The sequence below is a fragment of the Rhinatrema bivittatum genome, chromosome 9, assembly GCF_901001135.1.
Source record: "Rhinatrema bivittatum chromosome 9, aRhiBiv1.1, whole genome shotgun sequence".
NCBI lineage: Eukaryota > Metazoa > Chordata > Amphibia > Gymnophiona > Rhinatrematidae > Rhinatrema > Rhinatrema bivittatum.
The window spans coordinates 227,936,385-227,948,723 of record NC_042623.1 but is presented as its reverse complement, the minus strand read 5'-3'; the positions used below and the strand labels follow the sequence as shown (position 1 = coordinate 227,948,723).

The 12,339-nt window shown below is 41.4% G+C and overlaps 1 protein-coding gene across 2 annotated transcripts in view; it reads right to left on the bottom strand.

Annotated features, from left to right (window-relative positions):
* Nucleotides 1–12,339, bottom strand: part of OPA1 (OPA1 mitochondrial dynamin like GTPase) — a 568,764-nt gene that overhangs the window by 514,668 nt on the left and 41,757 nt on the right. For both annotated transcript variants that reach the window (XM_029616769.1, XM_029616770.1), the window contains exon 4: nucleotides 7,520–7,624. In XM_029616769.1, the coding sequence (XP_029472629.1) occupies nucleotides 7,520–7,624 (105 nt within the window). The remainder of the gene's footprint in view (nucleotides 1–7,519; nucleotides 7,625–12,339) is intronic.

Sequence of the window (12,339 nt, the reverse complement as noted above, 5' to 3'; positions counted from 1 at the left end):
CGTGATTTGATTCATTCCATCTGAATCATTACCCATGAAAACCTTCTCCATTACGGGTACCTCCCCAACATCCTCTTCAGTAAACACCGAAGCAAAGAAATCGTTTAATCTTTCCGCGATGGCCTTATCTTCTCTAAGTGCCCCTTTAACCCCTCGATCACCTAACGGTCCAACTGACTCCCTCACAGGCTTTCTGCTTCGGATATATTTAAAAAAGTTTTTACTGTGAGTTTTTGCCTCTACAGCCAACTTCTTTTCAAATTCTCTCTTAGTCTGTCTTATCAATGTCTTACATTTAACTTGCCAATGTTTATGCTTTATCCTATTTTTTTCTGTTGGATCCTTCTTCCAATTTTTGAATGAAGATCTTTTGGCTAAAATAGCTTCTTTCACCTCCCCTTTTAACCATGCCGGTAATCGTTTTGCCTTCTTTCCACCTTTCTTAATGTGTGGAATACATCTGGACTGTGCTTCTAGAATGGTATTTTTTAACAATGACCACGCCTCTTGGACATTTTTTTTACTTTTGTAGCTGCTCCTTTCAGTTTTTTTCTAACAATTTTTCTCATTTTATCAAAGTTTCCCTTTTGAAAGTTTAGCACGAGAGCCTTGGATTTGCACACTGTTCCTTTTCCAGTCATTAAATCAAATTTAATCATATTATGATCACTATTGCCAATCGGCCCCACCACCGTTACCTCTCTCACCAAGTCCTGTGCTCCACTGAGAATTAGATCTAAAATTGCTCCCTCTCTCGTCTGTTCCTGAACCAATTGCTCCATAAAGCTATCATTTATTCCATCCAGGAACGTTATCTCTCTAGTGTGACCCGATGATACATTTACCCAGTCTATATTGGGGTAATTGAAGTCTCTCATTATTACTGCACTACCAATTTGGTTAGCTTCCCTAATTTCTCTTAGCATTTCACTGTCCATCTCACCATCTTGACCAGGTGGACGGTAGTATACCCCTATCACTGTAGTCTTCCCTGACACACAAGGGATTTCTACCCATAAAGATTCAATTTTGTATTTAGTCTCATGCAGGATGTTTATCCTGTTGGACTCTATGCCATCCCGGACATAAAGCGCCACACCTCCTCCCGACTGCTCCTCTCTGTCATTGCGATATAATTTGTACCCCGGTATAGCACTGTCCCATTGGTTGTCCTCCTTCCACCATGTCCCTGAGATGCCAATTAAGTCTATGTCATCATTCACTGCTATACATTCTAATTCTCCCATCTTACTTCTTAGACTTCTGGCATTAGCATACAAACATTTCAAAGTTTGTTTTTTGTTTGTATTTTTATTCTGCTTTTTAATTGATAGGGATAAGTTAGAATTTTTTAGCTCAGGTGACTTTTTAGTTACAGGCACTTGAACTACTTTTCTAATTATTGGAAACTCACTGTCGGGATGCCCTAATTCTAATGCATCATTAGTATCCCAAAGCTGAATTGGTAAAATTTCATTGGGGGGATTCGGGACAAGCCTGAATCCAAACCTGCCTCTCTCTTGGGCTGCCGGGTACGAAAGGACTAAGACCTCCCAAGGGGTCGAGATCTTTGAAATATCAAATTTCTGTAGAGGCGAAAATGCTGGGAACCCATGGAACGACCCCTCATAGGTGAGGGGTGCTGTAACTGCTTCGTCTTATCTTCTGGCAACCGGGGAACTGGAGAATCACCCCATTTACTGGCCAGCCTTTCCATCTCGCTCTCGAATAGGAGTGATCCTTTAAAGGGCATCTTTGTAAGATTAGCTTTGGAGGTTGCATCAGCTGACAATCAGCTGTCGCCTGGCTGCTACAACTAAGGCCCCGCCTCTGGCCAAAGTATGGACTAAATCAGAGCCTGCGTCTGCTAAAAAGGTGGCAGTAGGTTCCATAACCGCTCTAGAATTCACCCGTCATTCACCTCCTGAGAGAGAAGTAGAGATTAGCGAGCCACCAGAGCGCAACAAGAAGCAATCTGTAAGATCATTGCTACTGCGTCAAAGGCTTGTTTTTTTTGTTTGTTTTTTTTAATTATCTATTTATTGAATTTTCAAACATTTTTACAAAACATACTGTTCAGAATTATGGCATTCACAATAGTAGGGGAAAAGGAAATTGAATTTAAAAAAGGAAAAATAGAAATACATTATGATATACAATTAACATCCCCTCTATTAGCCCACCTTATAAGAAATAGGGGAGACATTTATAGATAAAGAGCAGAAAAAGGAAATTCTTCACATTATACAACATAATGCTTCTGAGTTAACCTATGCATATATCCATATTCCTGTTTCCCCCTGGAGCAAACTGGAATGAGAATTAAGGTACATACTTAGCTGATCCAGTTCTTTAAATTTATACCTAGAATCTTTATATAAAATTAGACAATAGCATGGGAACCGGAGCAAAAACTTTACCCCCTTGCCAAAACTTCCCCCCGCATTTCCAAGAATTTTTTCCCTCTTAACTGCGTTAACTTAGTAACATCAGGGAAAATTTTAACCGGGTGTACATAGAATTTTTGAGCTTGGTTCCGAAAGAACAACTTCAAGATTAAGTCTCTTTCGACTGATGAATCTAATTGAACAAAAAGAGTGGCTCTCTCCTTCACCTCCAGCTCAAAAGATTTTTCTAATATATTTGTCAAATCAAAGGAATCCTCCATTTCCTCCTTCTGGTCAAACTGCTCTTTCATTTTGTCTGGCTGAGGGATGTAATATATTCTTTTTATCTTTAGCAGGTCCTGTTCTGCAAATTTCAATATATTAATGAAATAGCATCTAAGTAACTCTCGATGGGACAACAAACGCATTTTAGGAAAATTTAAGATTCTTATATTATTCCTCTTTATGAGATTTTCCATCTTAGTCATTTGAATATTCTCTGATTTAATCAAATTTATTTGGATTTTTTCCATTTCGATGTCTGTTTTCCAAACCAGAAGTTAATGATTCATTTTTTTCCAATCTTTTTTCTGAAACATGGCTCTGCTCAATGCTCTCTTTAACCATAACAGTCAGTGAGGCTATTGATTTTTCCATAGCAGAAATGGCACTTAATATATGTTCCAAAGTCACATTGGAAGTTATGGAGTGTGAAGATTCACAAACTACACGTATTCCCTTTTCCTCTCTCATTCCAGGCTTAAGAAAACTATTACCTGCACAGGCTTTCTGCGGCGCTTCGACGGGTGGGTCCCTGGAGCTAGACAACTCTAGGCTCACCGAGGAGATAGGGAATTCCTCCCCTCCTCTCTGGGATTTCTCCACCGGGAAAGCTGATTTTCCTTCCAACAGAGCAGAGATATTAACATCGGGTTCCAGATTCTTTAGTGGCGCTTCAGGGGTCAGGCGCGCCGGGGCTCAGAGATGTTTCTGTGGCCAGGAGGCTCAATGGCTGCTCTCCATTGACTCCTCCAGCGGCCCCTCCCTCCAGCTGTAGCTGCACCAGACCAGCAAAAACCTCCTCGATCCATGGTTGCCGAGTAGCTTGAATCGGCGTAGAGGTAATCTCCTTGATTTTCACTTTTCTTTTTGTGTGTGGCATGATACCACACTCTGAAGATTAAGAGTCTGTATTAGGAAAATTATAAAGCGAAGAGAAAACAAAACAACCACGGAGCTCGGTTTTTTGCTGCTCACTCGTCGGTGGCCATTTTGTCTCCCTAAAGGCTTGTTTAAGGATAGACTCAATCAGTCTATAGTGTGCATCCTTTAAGGCCGCTCCTCTACTGGGATAGTTGTTCGCTTAGAGACATAAGAACAGCACAGACCAGTGCATCCACATTAAGGAAATGCAAACACTCTTACCGCTGGGTCCAGAGGGTATAGAGCTTCCAACACTCGGCCCCCTTTAAAACTTGCTTCTGGGGCAACCCATTCCAGATCAATCAACTCCTGGATGGTGTCCATCACTGGAAAGTAGCAAGAAGCATTCAGAAGGGAAATCAGAATGGGATTCTTTTTTTGGTTTGGTCATAGAATCTTCAGGGTCTGGGAAGCCATGGCCTACAATTCATTTCTGTGAAAGAACCATAACATGGTCCGATACAGTTCCAACCCAGGGGGAGTTTCCCCATCTTCCAAGAAATCTGGGTCCTTCTCTTCGTCCGTACCATCCGTGTCCCTATCAGGGATACCATTAATAATGCGAGGCATACCTCAGGGTCTGCCAATAGGAATGGGAGAGGGAGGGGTCACTAGCTGAGGTTCCATCCGGACAGAGGCCAGAGAGGCAGCAAACTGCAGCTGTAATCCCTAGAAAAACTCCATCCAAGAGAAGGCAGCAAGATCCAATCCTAGTCCAGGAGGTACTGGTGTGGGCCCAGCTGAATTTCCCTCTCCCATAGATGACCCAGTCAAGGGTGTACTCAGGTCCGGCGTACTGCCAGTTAAAGCCTTGACCAACCCATCATTTGAATGGGAGGAGCCTGGCTTAGCAAAGTCCGAGGAGGCCAACTCTCCTTGGGCTTCCTCACAGTGCTGACTTAAGTTGGATTCCAGGTCAGGCTGTGATGCCCTAATATGACAAGCAATGGAGAGAGTAAGGCGCTTAGGTTTCTTGGTTGCTGGCGCCATTGGCAGCATTCAAATTGGCTCGTGCTTACACAATTTACGAGTATCTAGGTGCGGCAAGGTGTACGTACAGTCCATGCACACAGCCTTCCTGTATCGCTCGCTTTCGAAGTTGTGCACACAGGGACGCTCCTGTTACGCGCATAGCACGTGCGCAGAGCCGACGTACTGTGTGCACTGAAGTCCTATGGAGGGCAATATGGCGCGCGCAAGATGGAGCCGCCATGGCCTACCACGCGGTGTGGTGTGCCAACCAAGCCTGTAGCGGAGCCTAGCCCACTGGGGGCTGCTCAACCTGCTCAGAAGCTCAATTCCCTTTACCCCAATGGAAGCGGAAACAACATCGGTAAGGTGCACCGAGCACAGAGACCGGGGGGGAAGACCTACCGAAAATCCCTCTCTAATAGTCTCCGATTCAAAGGTAATTTATTTTTTTTTTTTAACTTACCTGGGCTTAGCACTTACTGGCTGAGTACAGAGATGGTTTCCGGCTGCGGGTGGGGGTGGGGCGGGTAGAGGGCTTTGACTGTCACTGCCACGCTTGGCTTCTTGCACCAGCTGCCTAAGCAGCAAAATCTATGCCGGGAACCGGCTACTGGACCAAGGCCCACCTCTAAGCTATCTCGGAAATCGCCTCAGGAATTCTCAACTGGGGGAGTTAACTTTAGATATCACTGAAGGAGAGCAGGGTTCAATTTTCTCCACTTAAAAATGTAGAATTTCAAAAAGTACAACAATCCCCATAGGGAGAGGTACATCCACCATCTATTGGAGATGGAGAATACTAGAGAGCTGAGGTCACTGCAGGGGTATATGCAGTGAGAGGTCAGCTTCGTAACCTGACCCCATTTCCATCTGCTGGCAGGTGAGCATAACCCATTGGTCCTGAGTCCATCTGGCTACATGCTAGGAAAGTTTTTTTTCTTGATTGACTGCCATTTTAATTATTGAATATTATGTGATATGTCTGTTTTGAAATATTTTAGAGAATTTTTAATAATTTTGTTAGCTTTTAATTAATGGATGTTATTCTGTTCATAGTCGTTTTGAAACATTTATTCTGTTTATTAGTGGCCTGGTTTTGGCCTCTATTGGAAACAGGATGCTGGGCTTGATGGACCCTTGGTCTGACCCAGCATGGCAATTTCTTATGTTCTTATAGTTTTATAATTATTTCTGTGTGTGAGATCTAGAGCTGCTTGACTTGTTCTGTTTTCCTAATAGGTGTATTGGTGTTTAGCGCCTGGTTTAATATTTGTAGTGTTGCCTTTTCATAGATAGGGTTGTTACTGTTTGAGTGCATTCTATAATACAGGTGTAACTGTATGCAGATTAGTTTATGTGCATTACTGCAGCCCTAGGAGTATGTTAGGTTGGTTCTGTGTATGACACAGAGGTGAGGTATTTTACTAGCATGTAGGTGTTTGTATCTGTCTTATTTGTTGTGTTTACCACCAATGCATGTTCTCTTGAGAAAACTGTTGTCTTTTCATAAGTAGGACTATTGAGCCTAGTAGTAGAAGGGAGTCTGTGTTGCTGTTACTGAGATGACACCAGAACATCTTTTTTGTTGGGCAAGTTGTATGGTGAACGTCATAGTTCTGCTTTACACCCATTGTTGGGGACCAGGGGAGTTCCTGTGGATGCAAAGTGGACTTTTACATTTAGCCCCATGACAGTCATGTGTTCAGTGTGTCACTTATGTGAGAACTATCTGTCAGGTTTGTCCTGACCAAAAAAAGGTTGAGAACCACTGACCTAGGGCAAAGGTGAGATATTGGAATGTCTCTATCATATTTCCCCTATCTCAAAGGTTTCCATGCACAGGAAGGGAGCCTTTTTCAGTGGAAAGGAAGCTCTAGAACAAGAGGTCATGGGATGACGGTGAAAGGGGGTACACTCAGCAGTAGTCTTAGGAAATACAGAGAGGGTAGTGGGTTCATGGAACAGCCTCCCAGTGGAGATGGTGAAGACAAACAGGATATATGAATTCAAGAAAGCATGGAATAAATACAGGGGATCTCTGAGGGAGTGATGGGAATTGTAAAGCTAAATTAGTTGGGTGGATGGGCAGACTAAATAGGGCATATGGTCTTTTTCTGCAGTTATGTTTCTCTGTTTCTAGAAAATGTTATTACTCAGTTATAGAATTTTAAAGCAGAATTCCTCCAGGAATAAAATGTACATCATGCGATCCAGCCCCTCTGCCCAGCTCTCTTTTCTTCTCACTCTGGTTCAAACCCCCCCCCCCCCCCCCCCAGTTCTTTCTTTTTTACCCCCTGCCCAGCTCAAACTCCCTCCCTGGCCCAAATCCCCACCCTCAGTCCGTGCTTTCCCTGTCTGGTTTAACCCCCAAGCACTCTTTCCCCCCCCCACTCTCAGGTTCAACACTCTCCCCCCCCCCCCCCCCAAGCCTCTTTACCCAAGGAACAGCTAGCAGCGTCAGAGTCTGTGACTATGACGCAGGGAAAGAAGAAAAGGGCCCGAAATGCTGGAGAGCAGGGAAGGAGGAATATTTGTTAAACTAGCTGTTTGGACCCTGGGCTAGAGAATGGGAGCTTAATACAAGTCAGCTTTGTCATCTCTTCTTTTTGGCACTCTACTATTCTGGGTAGATGAATATACCGAGTCCATATTTTATCCAACTTTCTTTTACCCTCTCTCCCACCACTATCCAGATCATGTTTAAATACTCGTACCTTTCCTGGTAGACCATTTCAAGTATCTACCACCCACTCAGGTTTCCTTTGAGCCTCTATCAGAACTGCATATCATGATCCTGTCTCCTTTAGTTTAGAGTTTGGTGGAAAATGTTGCCTAATTGTAAGAAGCTTTTACGACTCAGATTTCCCTAAAGACAAAAAGAGCCAGCCTTTGCACACCAGAGTAAGGCAAATCTCATCTTTTCAAAGGACCTGAAACAAAGAAGCATTCCTGCTTACCTGCAAAGAAGCCCTTCAGTAAACTGAAACTCTCCCCTATTTTGTCAAAATCAGGCAGCAAATTGGCAAAGTCTTCAGCATCAGGGAGAGCTTTCCTAAGCTTTTCTGTGGAAAAGCATAATAAACAAGTTCAGTATGTCATGTTTTACTGAGCAGAGTCTAACACTGAGCAATGATCAAGAATCACCAATGAAAGCATAACTATGTGCTTGATATTTCTAATACTTATTTGTCCTCATAAATTAATGAAATAACATTCTTTTTATTAACTATTTAAGAAAGATGCCAAGAATATGCATCTCTTTTATAACTATTAATACAGAAAGGTTCAAATCAGAACACAGTATCCACTCCATTAGTTTAAAGAATAAATACAATCTCTAATAAACAGAGAGTAATCTATTATTAACAAAATAAACATCATCACAGTAACTGAGCAGTATCAATCAATATCACATAGTATACAAAAGCATGCTCATACACATTTATTTATTTAATTCTTTTATATACCGACCTTCATGACAGGTGTCATATCAAATCGGTTTACATGGAACAAGGGGTAAAAACATTCTTATCAATCATTTAACAGTAAAATAATCAGAGGAGGTAAAAAAGTTACATATAACAAGGAGATCGAACTTGGGAATAGAAGAAAGAGAAGGACAGAGGGATAACCATTGTGATAAAAGGGTATCACTATATAAGTTGTCCGGTAGGCTTGAGATGTGGAGTTCCGAAAGTGAATAGATTAAGGGAAAGCTTGGCTAAATAGCCAGGTTTTAAGTTTTTTTCGAAATGTTTGTAGGCAGGGTTCCTGTCTGAGGTCTGGAGGTAAATTGTTCCAAATAGTGGGACCTGCTATCGAGTATGCTCTTTCTTTGGTTGCGGTGTGGCGTGAAGTTTTATTAGGAGGTACATGGAGAGATCCTTTGTATGATTCTCTGATGGGTCTGGATGAGGAATGAAGTTTGAGGGGGAATTGGAGGTCCAACGGGTGTTGTTTGTGGATCGTTTTGTGGATTATGGTAAGGGATTTGTGTAAGATACGATAGTTTATTGGCAGCCAATGTAGGTTCTTTAAGATGGGGGAGATGTGATCTCTGCGGTTTGTATTGGACAAGACTCTAGCTGCTGCATTCTGGAGCATCTGCAATGGTTTTGTGGATGAGAGTGGAAGCCCCAGAAGAAGTGTGTTGCAGTAGTCAATCTTGGCAAAGAGTGTGGCTTGGAGGACAGTCCTGAAGTCATGGAAAAACAGGAGGGGTTTAAGCCTTTTTAGGACTTGCAGTTTGTAGAAGCCGTCCTTTGTTGTGTTGTTAATGGATTTCTTTAAATTTAAGCGATTGTCAAGGATTACTCCGAGGTCTCTAGCATGAGAGATTTGGGCTGTATGAGGAGGCTGAAGCGAGGAGTCAGGATGGTCGGTTGAAATGATGAGCAGTTCGGTTTTGGACTTATTTAGGACTAGATTCAAATTGTTGAGGAGTTGGTTAATGGATTGAAGGCAATTTTCCCAGTATATGAGGGTCTTTGATAGTGATTCTTTTATGGCGATTAAAATCTGCACATCGTCTGCATAGAGATAATGTGTTAATCTTAGGTTAGTAAGCAGTTGACAGAGGGGGAGGAGGTAGATGTTAAAAAGGGTGGGAGATAAGGAGGATCCTTGAGGAACACCTACTGAAGATTTAATACTGGATGATTCTTTGTTGTTAATTTTGACTTTGTAGGTTCTGTTGCTTAGGAATGAATTAAACCATCTGTGAACAGAGCCTGAAATACCAATGTCTGAGAGACGGCTTAGCAAAGTGGAGTGATTCACCGTGTCAAATGCTGCCGAGATGTCAAGAAGAGCTAACAGAAAATCTTGACCTTTGTCTAGGCCTAAGATGATGTGATCCGTAAGGGAGAGGAGGAGGGTTTCTGTGCTGTAGGATTTGCGAAACCCGTATTGATTAGGATAGAGAATATTGTGATCGTCTAGGAAATCCGATAGTTGGGAATTGACCAATTTTTCAGTGATTTTTGCAACAAAAGGAAGGTTGGAGATTGGGCGGAAATTAGAGAGATCTAATTAATGAATTAATTTCCACTGTTTGTTTCCCTATTTTTTTCCCTCAAACACACAACACTCACGCACAAAACATTCACATACTATATCCTCTGTTATGTTTCCAACCATGTTTCTTACTGAGCCATTCCAGGGTTACTACAAAATGGGGTGGGATGATTCGAAAAAATGTTTTCCATTTATTCATAAACTTTTAAGATTGAACTTGTTACGCTCCACAGATCACATTTTTTTCCAATTGAAAAACCTCTTTCATAAGTTGCACCCACATATCCTTGGTAGCTGCATCTTCACTAATCCATTTAAGTAGAATACATTTTCTTGCAACTAGTAATGATAATCTATCATATTCCTATTTATTCCTGATACAGTATTATCCATTTCATAAAACCCAACACCACCTGCGTACTAGTACATAAAAATTACTTGAAAAATTAATACCCCGTACAATATCTACCCAAAAAGCGTGTATTTTGGGCAGGTTTAAAGACTATGCAAAAATGTACTGTTCTCCAATTGACATTTTAGGAAAATAAGGGATTCCGTTATACCCATATAAAAAGAGTGTCTATATATGCAGAATGTAAAATTTTGAACTGCATTTCCCTAAAATACACATAGATGCTAATTTTGTGTAACTTGGAATAAAAGCATATTATAATCAGCCATTTTTATAGGCACTTGTAACCAACTCCTCCAATATACACTTGGGGAATGCAAAACAGTCTCAGACAGATTTTCTACAAAAGTTATACCATTCTGTGATATTGTTTTTACTAGCTAGCATATTTCAATATTAGACAAATGATTTTTCTACGTCTGTTGGTAATCTGAAAGAGTAATTAATTTGATTTATTTTCAAGCCAGAATTTTTCTAGCTATTGACTAATTTTTGTATATTTTAATTTTAATTTGATTGTTCTTTTAAAAATTTTATTTTAATTAATGTAAACAGTTTTGACAAAATTTATTTTTTATAAAGCGGTATATAAATACTTTAAAATAAATAAACATATGTCAAGCCTACATGTATGCTCACCAATAATTATTTAAACTATGTTTTTCTTTCAGATTGTCGAATGTGTCAATTATCAAGTCTTCAGTCAGATGATCAGCAACACAGTGAATTCCAGCAACCAACCATTCTTGAAATATCCCCTTGCCACCATGCTATATTACAAAATGTTAACAACCAAGAAAGTGTACTTGGTGGAAACTACTTACTTCTAAGACAAGCCCAGGCCTTACACTCTGGTTTAAATGAATGGGTGCACTTTAATATGCCATGGTAATTAGTCTCCAAACACTTGTACTACACTAACAGAAAAATACGGAGCCATCAACTCTATATTAATATTTGTACAACATCCCACTCCCTACACCCATCACGTTGGCAAGCTGTATTATACATATAAATATCTGGTAATTTACCATAATCCAACCCAGAGCTTTCTCTCTGAACAATTTAGTCATTTGGATTCAAGATTTCTTTTTATTCTATAAAAGAGTAGAAAGATTTTTATATAAAAAGAACACATCTTCCTTTTTTAGCCAACATGGTAACAATTGCAGAACTGAGAAGTTACTACTTACCTGATGATTTCCTTTTCTCATTTCTTAGCATCCAATCAGATGAATCCAGGACAAATGGGATATACCCAAGCTTCTCCCAAATAGGGCGGGAGGCTGACCACAGTCCAGACAAAATCGCACATGCCTACATATCCAGACTATAATACCTGTAAAAGGAGAGTAAGGAGGACCACATCAGCTCAGCAAATGTCAATGGGGGACAACAATCTAATTTCTGCCCATGACACTGCCTGAGCCCTAGTGGAATGAACCCTAACCTGACTAGGTAACGGCTTCCCGGAATTAACATATGCAGCCGTGACTACCTCCTTAATCCAGCGAGCGATTGTAGCCCACGAGGCTGGCTCTCCCTGTCTAGTACCGCCATGAAGGACAAACAATGGTCCAACTTCTGCAAGGGTTCAGTAACCTTGAGATCTGACAAATGTGTCTCTTGACATCCAAGGCTTGCAACAAATACTCCTCTACACCTTGCTCTCTCTGTAAGGTTGGCAGAGAGATGGACTGATTCAAGTGAAACTCAGTAACTACCTTCGGTAAAAAGGAACAGTACTCAGCAGTATCACCCTGGAGTCACCTGGAGAAATGTTTCCTGGCAAGACAAGGCCTGCAGTTCAGAAACCCTACATGCAGAACAAATTGCCACAAGAAATGCAGTCTTCAAGGTCAACAATCGCAAGGAGAGAGAGAGTACGTAGTGGTCTAAACATAGGGCCTGCCAAGAAGTCCAATACCAAAAGACTCACAAGGGCACCAGAAACAGGAAGGAAGGTCAAAGATGTTTCACACCTCAGAAAATGGGCTACATCAGGATGAGCAAACAAGAATCCACCATTCACCTGACCCCTAAAACAGGTGAGCCCCGCTACCTGTACCTTTAAGGAATTGAGAGCCAAGCCTTTTATTCCAGCCATCCTGCAAAAATTCCAAAATAAACAGGAAGGAAGAGGATCTCAATCCTCACACCAGGTCTCAAACACTCGCCAAACCTGCACATAGGACATGGAAGTGGACAACTTTCTTGCTCTTAGTAAGGTGGAAATCACTGCCGTGGCATAGCCAAGTTTTAGCAAGCAAGCCCTTTCAAGGGACAAACCATAAGACAATATTGATTCAAATCTTCGTGAAGAACAGGACCCTGCCGCAACAGGTCCCT